General features: G+C 55.4%; 1 protein-coding gene across 1 annotated transcript in view; it reads right to left on the bottom strand.

The window, feature by feature from the left end:
• Positions 1–1,561: 1,561 nt before the first annotated feature.
• Positions 1,562–22,554, bottom strand: part of QSOX1 (quiescin sulfhydryl oxidase 1) — a 47,458-nt gene continuing 26,465 nt past the window's right edge. The window contains exons 5-13 of the mRNA XM_030573907.1: positions 20,896–20,986; positions 19,625–19,770; positions 16,644–16,778; positions 14,191–14,320; positions 9,374–9,496; positions 9,082–9,229; positions 7,796–7,972; positions 5,823–6,133; positions 1,562–5,618 (exon numbers count right to left, since the gene is read on the bottom strand). Coding sequence (XP_030429767.1) covers positions 5,079–5,618; positions 5,823–6,133; positions 7,796–7,972; positions 9,082–9,229; positions 9,374–9,496; positions 14,191–14,320; positions 16,644–16,778; positions 19,625–19,770; positions 20,896–20,986 — 1,801 coding nt within the window. The 3' untranslated portion in view covers positions 1,562–5,078. The remainder of the gene's footprint in view (positions 5,619–5,822; positions 6,134–7,795; positions 7,973–9,081; positions 9,230–9,373; positions 9,497–14,190; positions 14,321–16,643; positions 16,779–19,624; positions 19,771–20,895; positions 20,987–22,554) is intronic.

Below are 22,554 nucleotides of genomic sequence, written 5' to 3'. Positions count from 1 at the left end.
GGAGTCCCACCAGCTCAACACACACAGGGCCCTGAACAGCTGACAACTGGGTGTGACCCAGCCAGCCCCCTAAAGTAGAATCAAGCTGGTGACAGGTGAATGGCTCCATAATCCATTAACAATCCTCTCCCCTTTCTCATTCCCTGCTCATCAAGGACCAAAGACAGCTGTGTGCACTCATATTCAGGAGAACCAACTGCAACAGCCAACCTACTGCTCCAATACCAGGGCAGCACTCCGAGCATCTGGGAGCCAGGGAGACCAACTAGAAACGGCCAGGTAATGTGCCTGTGCTTGGTTCAGTGCTGCTGGGGTGCTAAGGGCTGGAGAGCAATGGGCAGCCGCGTGCCTTGGGCTAGTCTGCAGCCAACCAGGATGGAACTCTGAAAACAGCTGAGCCATCCTCTCTCTGCCAGGCCAGGCCCAGTGATGCAATCCTCTGCTAGATTAAAACAAGGCAAGAGAGAGCGAAAGGAAGGCTATTCCTGGCCCTTCCCAGGTGAAGCTGGTGCACAGGATAAAAAGGACTTTAAATCTCTTTGGGATAGAACATGGCAGAGGGGAGCAGAGCACAGGAGGGGTGGAGAATCAAAGGCTACACTCCTTGTAAAAGGGTTGCTACTTTAGATGACAAATGATGCAGTCTGGTGCCTGGCTTTGAGCAAAGACTTGCTGAGTCCTGAGGGTAGGGCAGGGAGGGCCAGAGGTGAAAGTAAGCTGGTACGGTACAGCACGGCATACTGACAAGAGCTGGTGCCAGACTAGACCAGTTTCTTCTAAGGTGATTTAAAGGGCCCAGGGCTCCAGCTGCTGCAGGGAGCCCCTGGCCCTTTAAATCACCTCCAGAGCCCTGCTGCTGCTACCTCAGCCCTAGCCCTGCCACGCCAGGGTAGCGGTAGCAGGGCTCTGAAGGTGATTTAAAGGGCCTGAAGCTCCGTGATGGCTGGAGCCCCGGACCCTTTAATTCGCCTGAGCTCCCAGCCACCTCTGCAGCTGGGAGCTCCAGGGTGATCTAAAGGCCCGGGGGCTCACAGCCACAGCCAGAGCCCCAGGGCTTTTAAATCTTGAAAGGCCCCACCTCTTCCGGTTGAAGCCACACCCCACTCAGGATTCCGGCATATGGATAAGTCCTTTAAGTTACTTCCACCCCTGGGGATGGCCCATTCACTGGAGGGTCCTGCACAGACAGAAGAGATGTAGGGATGTGCATAGATTTCTTTTGACAGAGGGGAGTCAAAAGTCTTTCCTCAGACCCACTCCCTCCAAGCCAAGAAGGTGTTCAGTAGCACACAATGCATCATCGGATTTGCACTGGGGATGCAAAAAGAGGTGGTCACAGGGCCAGAAGGGGGCTAGTGGAAGGCGGCCAGGAACAGGAGGCCCAAGGAGAGTTGAGGTGGAGAAGAGACAAGAGTAAATAGGGCATGAAGGAAAAGCAGGCTGGTCCCTAGCCCACTCAGCTCCTTGGCTGGCCCCACTGGAGTTCAGCAGACAAGAGTCATGCCCTGTGTTCTGCGTCTCAGCAGTTCAGACCCACACACTCAGCACACTTTAGACACACGTGATCCCACACAGCAGAATCTTTATTAGCAAAAATAATTTATTCCACTAACACAAGCATAGACACTGCGTGCAGAGACCCCAGCTCCTTCTGGAGCAGCAGCCTGGCACTGGGAACAGAGCACAAACCAACCACCACTTTTAAAGTGAAGAAAATGAGACCAACCCAACCGTCTCATGACAATTAAATGTTTCTCCTCCACCTATCCTAGAGCAGAGCATCCTGCAGACCTCAGCCTGGGGGCGACACACTGAGCTAAAGCTCTGGGTTGGGACCAGCCAAGTAGGGAAGCCGGTCTGCCCCTTACAGCGACTGGCTGAGACAGATAATGGTGCAGCACCCCTCCCCCCCGACCAAAGGAATTGGTTCTCTCCAGTGACACACAAAGATCCATGATTACAGGCAACATGGAAGGACATGTGTGACCCCATCATGTGATGTCAGAATTCCTTTGAGTGGCTATTTCCAACCCACAAACACTAGCTCATCAAGGACCAGGCATGCAGCAAGCTGCTTCAGATGCCAGGCCAGTTCAGATGGTTGAGGGGTGCCCGTTAGTTCTGAGTGGGCTAGCATAGTGTCTCACGGGCACAGCCCTGGGAGGCTGATACATTCCAAGCCCCCTCCAAAAACCAAAATCCAGTAGCCCAGCAAGTCGGTCCCCCAGCTCCAGCCTGTAGATGGCAAAAGGAAGGTAACTGAGTGAAAATCAGGGAGGAATCCACAGGTGATCTCAAAGCCAATGTTTTGTAGCTCAGGAGTCCAGATCTTTTTTTAAAGGCACATTTCAGAAAAGAGCAAAGAACTCAGCTATCCCAGTCTGGGCTTAAGAAACATCCCGGCGGGGTTAGGTCAGATTCATCAGGACAGCACAAGCCCACAGAAGGGAGAGACACAGGAGCCTCACCACTCCAAAAGGCAGGACCGGGTTATGCTGGACAAGGCAGAAAGGCTCTGGGCAGATGTTCTCAAGCACCAAGTGGGGGATGGGAAGGGTGATCACAGATTGCTCTCCACCCTCAAATTCCAGGGCTGTCCCTGTTTCCAGGCACTGGTCCCTCCCATCCTCCTCCCCGGTTTTGGGATGCAAAAAGAAACAATAAAAAAGGGGAGAGATGATAAAAACCAGGTCAGGCTGGGTGTCACCCATCATTGCTGTATGAGCTCCACCAGCAGCAGTGTGAGTACAGATTAGCCACTAGCATTTTTACAGCTGTCTGACCAGCGTTAGATGCCAGAGGCAGAAGCACAGGCAGCAATCTACATTAGCTCTCCACCGATGGAGCACAAAGCCACACCACGGATAAGGCCTTAGAGCTAACCCAGCAGGTCCCCCAGGGCAAGGTATGCAAAGGTGACTAGTGGTTTCAGATGCTAAACTTGACACGCCTTGAAAGGGGCTAGATTTCTGCCTGTGACAGTACGGCCCTTTCGAGGCCTCTCAAGCAGGCTAAACAAAATCTCTGGTAACTTTTGAAAAGCTTGGTCCTAACTTGTAATTAGTTGCATGCACCCTTTGAAGAAAGCCTACGTGTACCTGGGGTTACTTGGATGGTACCAGGCGCTACATTCAGAATAATCAACAAGCAATTCTCCTTCACCCAGCGTGCAGCCAGCCCCTGGATCTCTCCAGCCCAAAGGTCATTTGCACAGTGCTAGACAGTCCCTGCCTTGCAGGCCTCACTCTAAATAATGCACAAACAAAAGAACGGGATGGGGACCCAAGAAGAGCTGGCATATGAATGGGAATAAGTGAAGTGACTCTTGCAATGCCAAGATCTGCATTACGATTCTCTTTCCTCAGCTCAACAGTGACTCCAGTATAATGGGTTTCATAGAAAAGTTGAACAAAGTGACAGCATCTGCAGGCTGGTGAGATACACTAACACTAGGGGTCAGAGATCGAATGCTCTGGGTTGACAGTGCTCACTATACAAGGACGTGGGAGGGAATATTCCCAGTACTGAACAAGTGCCTGGGTGCATCTGGGAAACTTGTGTACAATTCTGGGTGCTCGGATTTCAAGACCAAAACACAGCACCCAAATGCATAGCTGGGCACCCTAATGAAGGCGCCCATGCTTGCATGCTGAAGCAGGTGGGAACAACGTGGAGTAACGGAGCAGCACAGGACTTCCTGGTAGGTTCTATGGCTTTTCATTGTACCAGGGGAATTTGGCTATAAGGCTGGCCCCACCCATCGTGCCAAAAGGAAGAATTCCAGTTTATTCCCAGTTTCACAAACTCTATAATATGGGGGGGGGGACTGGCAAAGCCCCCCACCTCCTCCCACTTCTATTTTTAAAGCATGAGGGTAGCAGCAAATCTGCCTGCAAGACTTACAGACAGGTGGCCCATTGGCCTAGGACATGCCCCCAGCAGGTGAAACACAGCACAGGCTGACATAGAACCCTGCCAGCACTAATGCCACCCCGCCACATACACAGGAGAAGGCTATGGACAGCCTCAACGTGACAGGCCAAGGTGGCACAGAATTAGATGCTCCAGCAGAACAGTTTGTGGTCAGACCAAGGGTCCGTGTCCTTCCCACCCACCTCTGTGCCCATGTGCACTCTGAGCTGCAGGGAGGCTAGACGTAACAGCTGTTCTGGGCTAACGGAGCAACTCCTCCCCTGCGAGCCCTGAACTTCAGAAGCCAGATGCCGATTGGTGAGTCTGACCCCTGTGGCCATTTCTCTCTGTCTCTCTCACAAATGCAGAGCCAGCATAGAAGGAACCCAAGAGCGTGGAGCAGGTGGTATTTCAAGACAGGATTGAGATGCATTAGGATAAGAAGAGCAGTGGCTCAAGACACAAATAGTACATGGGGGTGGGGAGGAGTGTTACAGGTCAGGATTACGGTGAACTGGCTTAGCTCTGGCTACAAGGCTTCCTCCCTGTCTGCGTTGTCTGTATCTCCAGACAGTGGCACCGCATTCCCTTATTTGTAGGGGGGTGTCACACACACCCTGAGCACAGTGTGAGAGCACCTTGGGTTGAGTAGGTTAGCGATTCTGGTCTACAAGAGTGAAGGAATCATCTGGCAAAGAGAAAGTTCTGCACCATCTGGGGCAGCCTGGTGCTTTGGGCTGGATTCACCTTCACCGCGGTGCAGCAGGAAACAGACCAGAAAGGGGACCCCCACATAATCCTTACCAGTGGCTGAGCTACTGTAAACAGGGAGGCAGCTAGAACTCCCCATACCTCTCCCAGTTCACTCCGTCCTCCAGCCCCGCACCCTGACCCGACAGCGGCTCTGCTAGAAGTCTCTGAGGAGTTCAGGTGGCTTGGTAAGGCTCTTGGATCCCTGAAGAACACCCTGCCATATCTGTCTGATGGGTGGCCCCATGTCCATGTGGCCAGTGGTGGCAAGATCCAGAAGCCGTCCAGCTGTACCCACTGCCCTAACAACCCTGACAGAGAAAGTCAGACGCTTTTCCAGTCACAGACCCCTGGAAGGAATTGTTAGCACTTGACCTATACCATCACCCCCCCCCACCCCATCGCACTCCCCAGCCTCACGCCGTGGGGAAGCCGGGGTGGCCCTTGCGGTGCCTCGTGCGCATGCGGAAGAAGGTGTACATGCCCAGCAGACACATGGAGGAGAGGAAGTACAGGATGATGCACAGGCTGACGTCCAGGCGGGAGAAGCCCACGCCCAGCATGCGGAACCAATGGTTCCTCCTCAGGGCGTCCCCTTTGTCCTCCTCCAGGGCCCCGATGAGCTGCTTGGAGCCCAGCCCCCGCTGCCTCAGGCGCTCCCAGGCCGCAGCATAGTCAAAGGCCTCATGGCTGCCATCCAGCAACAGCATCGGGATGGTGTCCCTCTTGCTCAGCCGCCGCCCCTTGTTGGCCACCGCAGCCTTCAGGGCTTTGCTCTTGTAGTGCAGCTCGCTGAAGGAATCCAGGTCCACAATGTCCTCCTCCAGCTTCTGCATCTTCGGGTTCATCCGGACGATACTCGGCTTCCGTGGCCCCAAGAAGCCTCGTCTCTCCAAGCCACCCACCTCCATTCCCATCCCTGCACCCTCTGGTTTCCCTGGTCTCCTCTTTTCCCCCTCCTCATCCCCTTCCCCATTCCCTCCTCTCTCTTCCCCCTCCTCTTCCCCTTCCCCATTCCCTCCTCTCTCTTCTCCCTCCTCTTCCCCTTCCCCATTCCCTCCTCTCTCTTCCCCCTCCTCTTTCTCTTCTCCATTCTCTCCTTTCTCTTCCCCATTCACTCCCTTCTCTCCCTCTTCTTTCCCATTCACTCCCTTCTCTCCCTCCTCCCCAATCCCATTCTCTCCTCTCTCTTCCTCCTCGTCGTCGTCCTCCTCTCCTCTCTCTTTCCCATCACCCATGGCCCACTCTCCAGCTCCCTCCTTTGCCTCCCAGCTGCGCCTGACCACCAGAGCCCTCTCGGGCTCCGTGTAGTCTAAGAAGATGTTGGCCGGGGAGAAGTGGGCCTTGAGGAAGCGCAGCACAGCTGCTTTGTCCCACACATGACGCCTGTTGACCACGCTGTGACACGGAGGGCACAGTTCCGGGGGAGGCCACTGCAGCTTGGGGAATTGGGGGTCCTCGGTCTCGGTACCTGGTCAAATCAGATGGAACAAAAGACCTCAGACACAGTCCCACCAGGGGCTCCAGCAGCAAGACGGTCCCAGCACAATTACCACAGCATTTAACATCTACCCCATAAGCCCTGAAGGAAAGGGAGTAGCCTCTGTGCCTTATGGATCTTACAGACACACCCCAAACCTGCCAAAGCCCTCCAGCCTTGGCGGGCTCTCCCCTTGCTAGCGTGAGACTCCCAGCAGGGGGCACAGTTCCAGTGGGATTCGCACATCGCCCTGACTGGGAGGTCATGCACAACTTGCCTGCAGGAGCAGCTCCACTTGCTCACGTGCCCTTCAGCCACCCTGAGGGGGAGGGAGCGGGCGTGCAAGAACCCTCAGCCTACCCTAGTGCCAAGAACAGGCTCTTGTAGCCAAGAGCTGGAGCCCCTTGAGACTTGGGAGTCTCCTCTCTACCCCTTTGCCCCCCGCAATTGACCGACCGGAGCAGGGACCGTCTCCCCACAATGGGACCAAGGCTGGTAGGTTCCCCCAGGCTTCAGTGGGCTCTGCTCTCTCCCTGTCAGAGTCCCTGGGTGTCAGCCTGGGCCACATCCTTGGGCCATGGGCGTTCCAGGTGAATGCTGTGAGCTGGGGTGGAGGGTGCTATGCCTAGGGTGACCCGACATCCTGATAAAATTGGGACCGTCCCGATATTGAGCTTTTGTCCCGCGTCCCGACTGATTTTTGCCCCAATATTTCGCTCCGCCGACAGCACTCTCCCCACCCCCACCGCTCCACCGGCAGCACTTTTTTTTTTTTTTTTAACCTCCGCCGGCTGACCTCCCCCATGTGTCCTGATATTTTCTCCCTCTCATCTGGTCACCCCAGCTATGCCCCACTGCCAGGCGAGGCTGCACTGAGAAGCAGGAAGTCATTCCCTCCTTCCTTCCCCTGCCTGGCCACTCTAGCTCCCTCTTCCTTCTCAGCTGCCAGCTGCTTTTGTCCCAGCTCCCCCTGAACTGGGCTCCAGAGGCTCGTGTGCGAAGGGGGAGAGGCAGCGTCTGCACACGAATGGAGCATTTGGAGAATCGTCTCGGGAGGAGGGTCCTCCCAGGGCACGCGGCAGCTTTTAAAGCCCCCTGTGGGAAGCCGGATAAGATTTAACTGCCTCTCTGGGACGGTCTCTGGCTCAGCACCAACAGCTGCCTGTTCCCTTCACCTCGAGGGTCTGGGCCAGCCCCCTGCCAGGCTGCAGAATTAACCCATGGCTACCCGCCTCCTGCTTTCAAAGGAGAAATGAACAGACAAAGCCGGCCTGTGGCATGCAGGCAGAGCGCTCTCACAGCAACCTGTGCCCCAGGCTTCCTCCTTCAGCCCAGCTCACCCCGCAATTATCAATCTGTGAGGAGAGACATTCCCTCACTGCGCAGCAGTGGCAGAGCAGGCACAGTGTTATCGGGGAGCTGAGTCAGCCCAGCCTGTGCTTTACAAGCCAAGGCACCAGCCGGCCCATGAGGTTCATCTCAAATTCCAACCCCGCTGCAGTCAGCTATCCCCAAGACCCTGTCCCCCCATCCCTCCTCAGATATGGCCAGAGGGTCCGGACCCCCTGCATGGGGGGATAACTTCTCCTTCAGGCACCTTGCACCCCTCTTTCCTCGGCCAACATCAGCCTCACCAGCAGGCCCCCCCTTTACCTGCCAGTCGAGCGTTGACCCGGTTATGTCTTGACCAAAGCCAGAGGGCTGCCTCGTCCACGCTTCTCACTTTGTCCATGGACTCCGCTGCCATGCCCTCAAAGTGCTGTGCGCACTCCCGGCAGCCAAAGAAGGACTGAACGTAGCCGCGCATAGCGCCAAGGACCTCAAGTGGGCCTGGAGGGGGAGGCGAGACAGCTCAGTCGGCTGGGGAAACCCTGGCAGCTCAGAGAAGCACTGTGCCCAGCGGCCTCCCTGCTGTCCACGCTGCCCAGAGGAACCCAGGTTCTTTGCAGAGTGCTAGCAATCCAAGGTCGGGTGGGTCCACAGGACCAGCCATCTCAGGATCACAGTGCCATGGAGCAGGTGGCCTCAGCTACACTGAGAGGGCTGTATGAGGCCCAGCACGGGGCTTCCAGTGAAGTGTGAGACGCTTAGAGCATTCAGTCCCATCTGCACCGGGAGGCACTGGCATGGCACCATCGGACACCATGGCACCATGAACTAGGCTGGGCAAGGGAATCCTAAGGAAAACCAGCAGAGATGCCAAAGGCCGGCTCTGCAGTCGGGCTTGTATGTCCTGTTTAAGACACATCCCCTGTGACCCAGCAGGCCCTGGGGCTAGCGTTCAGCTGTCACTAAAGAGCCACGCTACAGAAGAGCTAGATACTATTATTGCTAGCTGTGATCTGGCCCTCCCTGAGCCAGAGAGGCTGGCTGAGTGGAGACAGCAGCACATTTGGCCCTGGGGCAGGACAGAGCGCCTTGCACAGCTGGTTGATGAGAAGGTGCTAAGATTCCACACGGGAGCACAGCCCCCTTGGCTGGCTGGGAGCTCAGCGTTCTGACCCAGACGTGGGAGAAGTGGCAGCCAACCACCTGACATGAGAGCTGCAGAACACTCATGCTGGAGGATCCAGCAATCCACGAGATACAGGCTTTAGATACAGGTGCTAGGCATGCAAGGTGGGGTGAGAGGAGATTGGGGCATTACAATGGGCCACCTAGTGTGGGGCTTACCAACTCTCTGCCTACAGGGATGGCTGGAAGGGCTTTTCAAGCAGGGACTGCAACCCTTCTAAAACCCTAGGACTGACTTCAGCTTTCTGGTGTGAGCCTACCTACCCTCTCCCAATCCCATTTCCCAGGGGGCAGCAGCTCCCGGAAATTCCCGAGCTACGGCCAAGGGGAGCTATCACGGTGCTTCCCACACCCCTCTCTCTATGGCCAAGAGCTAGATCATCCAGCATGTTCAGAGGGGGATGTGCATGGGGTCATGTGTTTACCTGTGCCCAGCCTGCGGTGTCTCGTTGCCTGCACTGTCAGGAGGTGGAAGAGGGTCCAGAGGGAGCAGGGGTAGCCTCGGAAATGAGGTTCGCTTCCTTGGCAACCCACCCACGTCACGCTGTTCGACAGCACCGCCGGGGCTTGACCCTGATGAGGAGAGAGACAGGCAGACAAAGAGTAACAACCTCAGGGCTAACGTGGTGGGCAGAGGAGGGAGAGCAGAAGGACTGGGGGAGGCAGACGCGTGCACACACTGCAGGGCTAAAGGGAATTCATCTCTATGCGACCCACCTCTTTTCTGTTGGTCAAGACCAGCTCCAAGGCACTGTAGGGAATCCATGATTCTCTCATGTTCCTCAGCCCCCTGTCCACAGAGCGCAGGAAGTTCCGGACAAAGGGGCGGCCAGGAAAATACTACAGCAAGAACAGAGAAAGGAGGAAATACGTTTAACAACAAAAGCCTTGCTACCCATTATGGTCGACGTGAACCCAGGCGTGGAAGAAATTCCTGCTTTGATTCCAGGGGACATTTGGAGACCTTTACTGAGCATGATGGCTAATAGGACACAAATCATCCTACAGTGATAAAGTCAGGTTCTTAGCAATACTATCATGTCCCATATGCCCTTTGCTAGCCTCTCTCAGGTGGGAAATGGGGTGAGACCCTGATTGTGAGAAACTCTCGGTGACTGCAACGCCAGCCTCTCCCAGCAGGAGTTACTGCAGGGAATGGTACAGGAGCACTGGCTGTGGGGAGCTCACAGCTACGCTAGTCTCAGGCTGTCCAGCTTGGTACGAAGCCTCCCCCCAATGATCCAAGCAGCCAGCACTGGGAAGCCCTTTCATTTGTATTCAAGCTGCCACCACTGTGAATAAGTCAGCTCTGTGGGCCAACAGCCAAGATCCAAATCTCAATCGTAACTCCAAATAGTCTCCGAGGAACACGAAAAGCTACTTTGACAATAAGTCAACACAAATCCGATTAGTATCAGCACTTTAAAACCACAAGCGCTCCAGGGAGGGGGGGAGCGAGTGACTGGGGCTGAGGGGGGGCGAGACCCACCTAAGGGACAAACAAAGAGAGGAGACAGTGTAGGTGGGTAAAAGCAGGAGGTGGGGACCCAGGAAAATCCAGTGGGAATGAAAGCAAAAGGGTCTAGCCTCCATGGATACCCCATTATGCCAGACAATAAACACAGGGAACTGACATTTTTGCTGGGGAGCCCCCCCCCCATCTCCTTTCAAAGGCTCCCAGGGGATACTGGAGATTTGGGGTGAGGTTTAGCAGGTGACCCGTTCTAAAATAAATGCTTCTCTCCCCGCAGGCCTATATGTCTTTGGGAAACACAAGATTTAAGGATCAGAGTCTGCACATGCAGACAAGGCAAATTCCCTGCAACTGTCAGGAACGTGGGAATCCTGGTGACATAGCTCCGTCTAGTGGCCTAAATCTGAAACACCTTGCACTGAGCACAAACCTGTTTCCTCTAGACTATGGTACACGCCCAACCACCAGACTGAGGAGGCAGAAGAGGAAGAGGTTGCAAGAGAATCATTCCCCTCCCCATCTATACCTCCACACATACCCATTCCCCTTCCCCCCAATCCACACCCATTCCATCCACACACACGCCCACTCCATTCCCCTCCCCTCCCCATCAACACACCCCATGCCCTTCCCCACCACTCCACCCCATGCCCCTCCCCATCTATACCCCCCCACTCTCCTTTTCTGTTCCTCTCCCCACTGACACACCACTCTCTCCCCATCTATACCTCCCACACATACACCCATCCCCTTCCCATCCACACACACCCCATTCCCCTCCCCATCTACATCCACCCCATTCTCATTCTCCCCCGCCCAACATCTCTGAGCTTTGCCAGGAGGGAGGGAGCTCGGCTGGTGAACTGGGTTCCTTGTGCTATTTCAGTCTTGGACTCTCTGTTCCCTGCATTTGAACAGCTTTGTCTCCTAATCTGGAGCTGACATTACTACAGCTGTCTGACACCAAACACATTTCACAGTATAGACTGGTCCCCTGAAGGTTCCAAAGCCTGGGGGGCTGCTGTAGCAAACTCCCAACCCCAGCTGCCCTTCAGCTGTCTGAGGGTCGAACACAGCCTGCATTCGCCTGAGGGATTGTATTTTGAAGGGGAAGGTGGCAAGGTGCTGTATTCATTTAATGAAATCTTCCGTGCTCAAGAAAGTGAGAGAGATTGAGAGCATTAGCTAAAGCCAGGCCATAAACAGGCTAGGTGTTAAGCAAGCTTCAGCACAACCATGCCAAAGCACCTCAGGTCTGACTCACACGGCCACTGGCAATTGTAGTCCTGCCCTCCTCACACACTCGCTTCCAACGCACCTCACCGCATCATCTCTGCTAGTCTAAGTCCTGGTCCCTTCACAGGCACAGCCAGCCAGTTTTGTTAATCATGCAGCAGTTGGGCAATTAGGGAAAAAGTACAAAGGTCTAAGCTGAGAACCGAAGATTCACTGCACTAGTGACCCACATTTAGATGAATAGATTTTAAGGCAACAAGGGCCCATTACAACCATTTATCTGACCTCTTGCATAGTGCTGGCACAGAACCATACCCAGTAATCTCTGCATCAAGCCCGTAACTAGAACATCTGCTTTAGAAACACATCCAGTCTTGATTTAAAGGCTTCTCGTGATAGAGAATCTACCCTGTTCCCAGATAAGCTGTTCCAATGGTGAATCACCTTGATTTCCAGCCTGAATGTGTCTAGTTTCTGATCACTGGATCTCATCAGGCCTTTGTCTGCTCCATTAAAGAACCCTCTATGATCAGAAATGTCTTCATCACATAGGCACTGACTCCGGGGCTGGAGCACCCATGGCAAAAAAATGGTGGATGCTAAGCACTCAGTGGCAGCCTCCCTACTAGAACCTCCCCCAGTGCCTCCTGTCCGCCAGGGGCCCCTGCCAATCAGTGCTTCCCCCTCCCTCCCAGTGCCTACCATGGATCAGCTGTTTTGTGGCATCAGGAGGCACCGGGGGGGGGGGGAAGAGTAGTAAGGGTGCAGTGCGCTCAGGGGAGGAGCTGGGCAGGGCAGGGGTGGTAAGAGGCAGGGAAGAGGTGAGGCAGGGGTGGAAAGATGCAGGGCAGGGATGGGGTCTTGGGGGAAGGGGTGGAGTGGGGGCAGGCCCGGGCAGAGCCAGGGGAAGCACCTCCAGCAGATTAGAAACTCGGCATCTTTAAATCAAGGGAAGGCAAACTATGGCCTGCAGGCTGGATCCGGCCCATCAGGGCTTTCAGTCTGGCCCGCGAGATTGCCAGCCCCATCGTGCAGCGGGACTAAGCAGGGCTGCCCAGAGGATTCAGGAGGCCCGGGGCAAAGCAATTTTAGGGGCCCCTTTCATTAAAAAAGTTGCAATACTATAGAATATTATATTCTTGTGGGGGCCCCTGCGGGGCCTGGGCAAACTGCCCCACTTGCCCCCCCCCCGGCAGTACTACGTCCCTGTGGCCTGGGGGTGGGGGGAGAAGAGGGGGATGAGGACAGAGGGCTCAGTGTGATGCCATCTCCAGCAAGCACAGCCATCGCAGCTCCCATTGGCCAGGAACAGGGAACTGCAGCAAATGGGAGCTTTCAGGGGTGGTACCCACAGGCGAGGGCAGCACCCGGTGGAGTAGCCTGCCCTACCGCACCCCCAGGAGCCACTGCTGGACATGCTCGCCACTTCCAGGAGCGGCGTGAGGCCAGGGTGGGCAGGGAGCCTGCCTTAGCCCCGCTGTGTGCCACTGCCACCCTGGAACCTCTTGAGGTAAGCGGCGTTGGGCTGGAGCCCACACCCCAAACCCCTCCTGCACCCCACACCCTTCTGCATCCCTGCCCTGAGCCCCCTGGCACCTCAACCCTTACCCTGAACCCTGTCCTACACCCAAACCCCCTGCCCCAGCCCTAGCCCTACATTCATGGCCCTGCATACAGTTTCCCCACCCAGATGTGGCCCTTGGGTCAAAAATTTACCCACCCCTGTTTTAGACCATGATCAAGTCACCTCTCAGCCCTCTCATGGAGAAACTAAACAGATTGAGCTTCTTACATCTCTCACTACAAGGAACGTCTTCTAGACCCTGAATTATTCCGGAAACTATTTTCGGAAACCTCTCCAGTTTTTTAAATCAAACCCAAGTTTCCAAAGGCAACGGGCTTGTGTGCAAGAGGTCCTTAGTGGTCCCTTGCTATCAAAATCGCACTGCATCCTGCATGAGGAGAGTTCTTTCGTCCTGTGAAAGAGGATTTCCAAAGGTAAGTTCTGGAGGGTTGTATAGGAGACAATATATGGCTGCCAAGCCACATATCTGCCACAGCAAAACAGAGGTGCCCATGACACTTCAAAGCCGGTCACTGCAGAGAGCATTGCTGTGTGCGTGCTTACCGGTGCAGCCAACACTGATGCTCATGGTACGGGTGGGAGCAGGAGGAAAGAATGTGCATCAAGGTGGTGGGGGGAGGGAGAGAGAACCAGCCATGGTGGTGCCTTCTTGCAGGAGGTTCAGGGGGCAGTGGCTATGGTGAATGGCTGGGCACAGGTGGACGGGATTTCAAAAGGCATGGCTCATGTCCAGGCTCGATGCGATTGGTCAGGTCATCAGTGAAGGTTTGGGAAGAGCACATATAATTTTCATGCCCAGCACAGGGGACGATGCAATTCCAATTTCCCATTTACCTAAACAAAGGCACAATCAGAGCTCAAGCGGAGTTAGGGACTAGGGCCAAGCAGCCAGAACCAAGGGGGTTTGTTAGAGGCCAGCTGAGGCAGAGCAGCGCTCGAGCCCTCCAGGGTCTCGTCACAAGGGCTGTTACGCAGGCCGGAATGTGGGGTATGCGAACGGCGTGGAGATGAGGTTCTCTGGAGACCTGTTCAAGCAGAACGCGTATGGGGATATGCCCAGCTTTGTTCACTACAGGATTCAAATACCAGCCTGCCCCTCCTCTAATCCAACCGAAAGGGAGGCCTGGTGACTGCCACGGCGGCAAGTGAGGCCCCAGCAAAGGCCCTGCATCTGCTCTCAGCATGAGGGGGCTACAGACCGCCCAGGCCTTGCCTGGCTGATGACTCCTTAGCGCTCACCTTAGCCAGCACCGCCACAAAGTCCTTCAGGGCCCTGACCCGCTCTCCCGTTAGGACAGAGAACCGGGCCACCTCTACCCGCAGGGCATAGTGCAGCGCGGACTCCAGGTCAGCCATGTACACCTTTGAGCTGGAAAGCGGAGGAGAAAAACAGGGCGTTAACAACCGGCTGAGCCTGCCTGCAGAAAGGAGGTCCTTTACCCTTGCTCCAGTGAGGGACCTTAACTGTATCCCCTCAGGATCCACCTGGGAGGAAAAGACCCCTCATTACAGCTGCGAGTCCTTGTCCCTTCTCCCACGAGGGGATGGCAGAATTCAGTCACGACCCAGAGTCTGGCTTCACCCTGAGAGAGGCCGAGGTTAGTTCAGCCTCCAGCTTCATTCATCCCCTGCAGTGCCCTCACTAGCGGCACGGCACTCACCCCCGTGGGGCTAGAGGCGAAGGGGCCTGCTCTCTTTATTTTGAAGCATCATCAAGAGGAAAAACAAAGGTTGTGTTTTACAGTCGCTCCTCACCCCCCCCACCCCAGCAAAACCAACAGCAAAGGGCCTGCTAATCCACAGCTAAAGCAAAGGAGGGACGGTGGGCAGATAGGAAGGGGGGGTAGAGATACACCCAGGATTCCAGCATGGTACAGATGCCAGCAGAATGCGCCCCACCACAGAGCCTGAAGGCCTCCTCTTGGGGGAGAAAGGCAATGAGCTCTCCCTTCCTTCAGCAGGGCAGGGGAACACCTTCAGCATCCCTGGACAGTGAGGTGGGCTAGGGGGAAGGGATGGGGCAAGGAGCAAGCAGCATGACCACATCTCTTCCTGCTGCTGACCCAGCTTGCAGCCTCACCCTCCAAGCATAAGCCCCCTGCGGTCCCTTGGGAGCAAGCAGCTCAGACCTACCAGTGTCAAGGCCCTTATATTCAACTCAAACAGCAGCAACCTGGGGCACAGGGAGCCTGTCCCTCATTGTAGGGCTCCCGGGACAGTCACCTCAGTATTTGGGCTTTGGTAGCAACATACTGCAGAGTGAAGCAGAGCCCTGGAACCATCTCAGCTACTTACAGAGCCCCACTAAGACACATCATCACCTCCACCCTCCCCTGGCTTCCCTATGTCCCCAACTGTCCGAGGAACCCCTACGTGGGGAGGTGGCCATCATCTCATCTTCATCTGTCCCAATCCCAATGCTCCCCAGAGCTGAGTAATCCAGGACAAGAGCCACTTGTTCGGTATTCCGTCCCCAGTTCATACCGGCACCAAGGGTGACCAGATGCCCCAATAAAATCAAGACCGTCCCGATATTTAGCTGTTTGTCATACGTCTCGAACGATCTTTGATCGGGACACAATTTGTCCGGATATTTTGCTCCACCGGCAGCACTCGGCTTTTTTTTTTCCCCTCTTCTCGCTGCTCCGCCAAGCAGCACTCGACTTTTTTTTTTTTTCCCCTCCGCCGGTGGACCCCTGCACCCCCATGTGTCCCAGTATTTTCTCCCTCTCATCTGGTCACCCTACTGGCACCTCGGTAATGACTGAACTCAGAGCCACGTTCTTCACTGCTCTCCACTGACCTGGGGTGTGAGATCATGAGCTGCCAGTACTTTCTCTAGTCACCCTGCCCAGCGTCACCCGTCCTGCATTGCCTTGTCACTAGTCCCGCCCAGCAAGGTAAAACAGGTGAGGCTTGCAGCACGGCCTGGATGTCAGCTGGCCTCGGCTCTGCTGAATGGGGTATGCATCCAAGAGCAAGTTCCCCAGCAGAAGGTCTCTCTGGGGGGAAAGCCCTTGCCCCCACCTTCTGCCCTTTCAAACCACAGCGCCGTCAGCTCCAGTGATCACCCCTGTAACATAGGGGAAGGTGAGTGTGACACTCTGGGGTTTCATAGGCCAACACCTGAAGGTCCACTCATAAAAGACAATCAGTGCAGGCCACGAGAGCACGGCTGTTTTACCCAGCACTGATAAGCAGCAGGCCCATCCCATGCTAACTTCAGTGTCCGAATGGTGCCACCCCACGCAGGGCACAGCGCACAGATCTCACCGCCAAGGGACAATGGCATAGAAAAGGGCAGGAAAGGCCCAGCCCCTCCAACCAGTCCAGAGGGCAAGAAGCTGTTGCTCTCTGAGCATCCAAGAGCAGTGACAGCAATGACTCCCTTGCCCCAAACTGCAATACGGTACCCACGCTCCTCTGGCTCTGCCGCTTCGGCCAATTGCTTGCCCCGGCCTTAGCGTCGTAGCCATCATTTCACACCTGTCAAGCCGACTGACCATTCCTCTGTACGCGCTCCTGCCGGCCAGGCCTTCTGAATCCCCCCACAGGAAGCATCAAGCTCCAGAAGCCAGTCATAATGCTGGAGGCCCAGCGCCTACCCAGCCGAGGGAGAGCTCTGTGGAGGAATGGGGGTGGAGAGGGGGTGTGCACGGACAAATAGGAGAGTGGGGCCAGGGGGTGCTCACCGGTCTGCAGGCCTCCGCGGGGTGGGGGTCGTCTTGATCCGCATGTCTGGTGCCCTGATGGGCGCGTAGGGGCCTCGCGTGACCCCAGGCAGCCTCCGCAGGAAGTGGGTGTAGAAGGATCGTGCCTCCATTTGCCTGTTGGGAAGGAAATGGGAACACGTGAGAGGAGCCTCTTCCACTTGCACAGGGGGGTCACCTCTTCACCCCCTTTAACCCTTCCATCACCACAAACACAGCTGCCTGCGACCCTGAGGTTTGTCATACTCAGGCAGGAGGCCAGATGTATCCCTGGGGATGGGAGTGGGATTCCCGGCATAACAATGTGCGCTGTTCCCATCTGCTTTCACCCTCCCACATGCACCGTCAGGCCCCACACGCCCAGGGGGCCTCCATGGGTCTCCTTGGATGGGAGAGTAGCTGCACTGTTAGCTGTGTGACCCCAGAGTACCCTCAGTGGGTAATGGCCTTGCTTGAATCACTAGCTCCCCACTCCAGCTGCCTCGAAAGGGGACGAGGCTCTGTCCCTGACAGGGGTGGAGAGACATGCACATAAGCCAGGCCTGGAAGAGGATGGGTTTGCCTCCTTGGTCCGCCTGGTCCTGAAACTGCTGCCTCTGGTGCTTCCCACTCCCTGTGCCCAGCCCACGCGCCCCTCCCTACTGCTCCCTTTGCCTCTCTCATCCATTCCCAGCTATGCCCTTCCGCTCATCCCAGCCAAGCTCCCTGGGCACCCTGCCTGGCCTCCTTCCGAACATACAGCTGGAGCGGCCCTGCTGCCATCAGCCTGAGCCTGCTTTGCATGGCCCCACTCCTGCCTTTGGACTGCCCTCTCTGCAGGACAGGGTCTCTGCTCTCTGCTCCTCCCACCAGCTCTACAGACACATTCTCAGCAGCCATTGGCGTGTACCCTGAAGCACCTGACAAGGCAGAGCCAGCACCTCTTCTGACTGCCAAGATTGGGGACCCACTGGCCACGCTACAGGGAGTGTCCCTAATAGGGCTCTGGCCAGGGGGAAGGTAGAGCACTAGAAACCAAACCATCTATATAAAGAGAACTCAGGTTCTGACTGGGCACCACGTGTTCCAGGCCAGCTGACATGAGGAAGGGCACAGCTCTTATGGAGATCGGCAGCCTCAGTTCACCCAGCCACTCTCCCAGCTTCGCTCTATCCCTTGCAGCCGCCTTTCACCCTAGCTTCTGGGGTGGGGTTTGCCTCCTCTGGCAGCTCAGGGAATATGCCAAGGGCTCACAGGCAGAGCCAGGAGAGCTGGTGAGGAAGCACTTTAAGGGGGGAGAAGAACATTTGGGGTTAGACTGGGCCATCGGTGCTGCAGGGAGGAAGGCTGGGGCAACGAGATGGAGAGAGGGGTACAGAAGCATAAGATATGCCACCACCTGGATCCAACCACCCTTGCTGCCTCAAGGACCTGCCTCTTCCTCCCCATTCGGTGGGGCAATTCCCAGTTCTACCCGTGTGGGTTTTACCCTCTTGGAATCAGTAACACCCTCTAACCCAAGAGCTGGGGGTACGGATGCACTTGGATCTGCGCAGGATAAACCCAACCCTGGTACCCAGGGTGCTGTGGGAGGTTTTGCTGTCTCTCAGGACAGCTTGGCAAGACAGAGAGAGCAGAGGGTGGAATACAGGACTCCCTACTTAACCCACACAGAATAGCAAAGCTGTCAGGCTCTGTGAGAGGCAGCGGCAGGAAAGCCCAGGAGAGTCAGCAGTGAGGAACCCCCGCTTTCCACTCTGCTTTCACAGCCCGATGTTCGCCCGCAAGCAGATGGTGGAGAGCCGGCGTCGTCACAAGCAATTTTCCCCTCCACCAGCTCCACGGCAAGGAAACAATGACTTTGCTCTTGGGTGAAGCTGGCATCATCAGAGAGCACCTCTCCTCCCCTAAACCTGGCTCACCCCGTCCCCCGCACGCCAAGCAGCACAGACAAGATTTGCAAATGCCACGATTCCCATTAGGAAAAACTCCCTGCTCGGCTATGACCCAAGCAAGCGACCCCTCCCCGCGACCCTTCCTAGGGAAGCTGCAAGTGTCTGTTTACCCCCTTGCCCCACCACACTCTTCCCTGCACTGCCAGCCTGACATCAATCATCCATTGAGGGTGCGAAGGCACCATCTGGCTGCTATTTCACGTGCCGTTCAGCAGCAGGAACCCACGAGAGGGACTGAGTCCCTGTGCCATTGTTCTCTGCCAGCGTTTCAGAACCAGCCATTGTCTGGTTCCTAATGAACTTTTTCACAATTAGAAAACCAAGGAGGAGGAGTGGGGAGGCTGGCCGAGTTGGAGAGGTGGTCAGGGACAACTTGACTCCCTGCCAGCTTTGCAAAGTCCACTGATGAATTCCCCCCAGCGAAACACCTGCAAGCTGGGCTGAGTTTAGAGGGGCTTTCAGCCGTTTGTAGCTGTAGCTGGTGGGGGAGTCCGGGGAGGAAAACCACACACAGCATCACAAAGCCACACCCAGTGTCTCAACACGGGGCAGCCCAGAACAGGCAGGGAAGGTTGGATGGAGCTGGACAGCTCCACGAGCGATAGGAGCTGGCTTTATCTCTGTAGGATCTGCCCACCAGCACCAGGATTCACACCCCATCCCTTAGCGAAGGGTCCCATGGTGTTTAACAGAGAACACTATTCCCATTTCGACCATTTCGAGCCAGAGCTCTCCAGCTGGGATAGGAGAGGAACTGCCATAAAACCCTACGGGTTTTATCCCTATCACACGCCACAGGATCTCTCTCTAAGGGCCGTGGGAAGGGGGATCTGTGCACAAGCACTGAGGTTCACATTCCCAGCATCTGTGCAGCAAGTTCCCTCCATCATCAGTCCCACAGTGCCAGGATTCATCCTCCCACCCCTTAGGGACAGTGGGATCCACCTGCCAGCATCACACCCAGCTGCCATGCGAAGGCCTAGCACGTCACAGGCCACCCCGTCTTGGTCCCAGCAGGGAAGGACTCACACAGGGATGCGGCTGAAGGTCCCGTTTTTGATGAGTAGGAAACTGGAAGGGAAGGCAGTCACGCCATACTTCTTCACTAGCTCCTCCTCGCTGCTCAGCACTCTCCGGACAGCGATGTTCTCGTACTGCAGCATGTCCAGCGTCACCTGCAAGGCAGCACGCTCCATGGGTTAGACTAGCTATGGAACAGAATGTCCCAGGGCCAAGCCAACTTACAGCAGCTCTCTCCTCTGGGGGTTGGCGTGGGATGCTCCTGGCTGCTCCAGCCCCCACTTCTCCCAGCAGGAGTCGGGACACAGCAATATCTAGCACTGAGGGAACACTTTATGCCTCCAAAGCATTGTACAAACATGGCCTGACACTCACGAGAGCCCCGAGACGTGGAGAAGTAGGATCTCCATTTTACAGACATTTTATGGTCCAGGTCAGTGGCAGAGCCAGGGCTAAGTTAAAAAAGGTGAACTTTCCCTGAATAAATGATGCCAGGAATTCCTGGCTCCCAGCCCTGTGCTCGACCCGCTGGACAATGCTGTGCTGGCTACAGGAATGCTCACCACTACTTGATCCTTAGCCTCACCTAACTGCAGCGCATGGCACTTGATGGCTATGGAAACTGGAAAGGATGTAAAGAGTCAAGGAACAGTTAACATCTTTGTATACTAACTCCTGAGGCGCCCAGGGAGAGAATCAGAACTCGCCTCTTTACTCATCTACTCAGACCATAAGCTTTTTGGGGAAAGGGTCATTTTTTCACTACATGTACATGCAGTGCATAATGGGGCCCGGTGACATTATGTGAGTATTGTTGATACTACTGTTATACAATTGCGACAAATCTTGTACAAGATGTGTCATGTGAGGTGTCAAAAGAAAAGGAATATGATTATCCTGTTTGTATGCATGTATCATTTTGGTGTTTGAAGTTACGAATATTGACTATGTACCAGCATTTCAAATGTGTTTGCTCCTGTGGTAATGCCCACAAGGTTGGTAGTCTGCATCCAGTCTGGTCAGCATACTGTGAATGGGCTATTCAAGTTGATGGTCCATTGAAAGACACTTAGCTCACACAAGAGGCCATAGAAGCAGCTGAGGATGCATCAGCCAGAATATGGGTAATGGCTGCTCTGACTCATTGAAGCATGCATGTTTCTCAGCAGTTTGTCCTGAATTTGGCATCCTCAGCTGTGACCCACGGACGCACGGTGACAGGCCCCAACCCAACCTGGTGCTACAGCAACACAAATACTGAACAAAACAATAATGCCCACCTCTCTGCCCAGAAAGGAGTCGTTCGTCTCGAAGATCAGAGCCAGGTACGTGACATTGTTTGTTTGAAAGAACTCACGGATCTCCTCCACGCTGCACGAAAAAACAATGAGGCGTTCTCAGTGACACAGAGCGAGCGGGTGAATGCGCCAGCCCCATCAGCGCAGAACGTGCTCCCTACCAGCACAGCACACAGCAGCTTGGCAAAGGGCTGGGTGTTCGCCCCCTCGCACAGAGCTGAACCCAGCTGGATTTGTCGCCCAGGTAGGTGGCCGAGATCAGCTCTGCTTATACACTGTTCAATTCACATGGAGCTTATCGGCCTGATTTTCTGCTTCAGTTCACTGGCTCTGGCTGTATGGTAATCTGCCAGGGTCAGCCAAGGAACAGGAGATGGGAGACTGTTTATGAAAGGACTTGAGGTTAGAACCCTGTCTACTGTGAAAGCCAGCAGTGGGACTAGAGTCAGAGCAGTTTCATCAAGATACAGATAGGGTCACATTAGAGACAGCCTGAACCCTAACTCTGAGCCCAAACGCTTCTGCTCTTGGGGAGTGGGAATGAACCCCCACAATTTCCCCTGTGGGGTATCAGACAGTGGGGAGCCTGAACATGAGGTTGGAATACTGGAGTTTGGCTGGGGTTCATTTCCCCATCCACACCTGTGGCATTTGATTAACTCTGCCTGTGGCTTTGCATTTTTTACACGGGGGGGTGGGAGGGGGAGAGGATAAGTGTCTACAGGGCATCGAGAGGTGCAATAAATCCACCTTTGCCAAGGTGCAGCGCTGTGCATGGCACAGCGTCCAAAGCCGGGAGAGGGCAGGAGCACAGAGACGTGCCTTTGGAAGGAGGGGGCATTGCTCGGGGCCCAGGCTGGAACGCTCAGACAGTGGGGAGGAGAGGGTAGTTAAACACCTGCAGCATGCTGTCCAACACCTGGATAGGGGCTGTCCTCCCGCTCCTCCACTGAAATGTGGGCAGACATGGCTAGTGGGCAGTGCAGCTCAAACCCTTTTGTTCTGTCCAGCCCAGCCAGGCCCAGCCCAGGTGACTCATACCCAGGATGAGCCAGATCAGCTTTATAGGCACAGAGAAAAGCACAAGGGTGTGGGAGAGGGGCTCACACACTTGCCCCTGGCAATCACCAGATGCAGATCTGAGGAGTTTCCTTTCCATCGCTGATCTGCAGGCAGCCTGGCTGGCTTTACAGATCCATTTCTGCCTCCTGGCTTAACACCTTTCCATACTGCCCCCAGCATTAACAGGTTATAGCCACAGGGGCTTTCCAGGCTCAAGTAGTGGTGAGCTTTCCTGTAAACAGCACAGCCTGGTCCGGTGGGTCGAGCACAGGGCTGGGAGCCAGGAATTCCTCTGTACAGCAGAGTCCTGGCTGCTATCTAGGTCTGGCAGGTCAGGTTAGACGTTCCCGGATCGTACACTGAACGGGCAAGATTCAATCAAGGGCTTTTAGCCAGGGAGGAGCCAGAGGGCAGCAGTGACTTCAGCTTGCAGGGCAACTTTAGGATCTAAGGACATGGAGGAAGACCAGGGACAGTAATGGGCATGGCACCTCTGTGCCACCAGCCACTCCCCCCGGCCACGACACGTACCATTAACTACCCTGCACACGTGCATCCCAGGGGAAACAACCCAGACTC

The sequence above is a fragment of the Gopherus evgoodei genome, chromosome 8 (assembly GCF_007399415.2).
Source record: "Gopherus evgoodei ecotype Sinaloan lineage chromosome 8, rGopEvg1_v1.p, whole genome shotgun sequence".
In the NCBI taxonomy this organism is placed as follows: Eukaryota; Metazoa; Chordata; order Testudines; family Testudinidae; genus Gopherus; species Gopherus evgoodei.
This window is presented reverse-complemented; position numbering and strand designations above follow the sequence as displayed.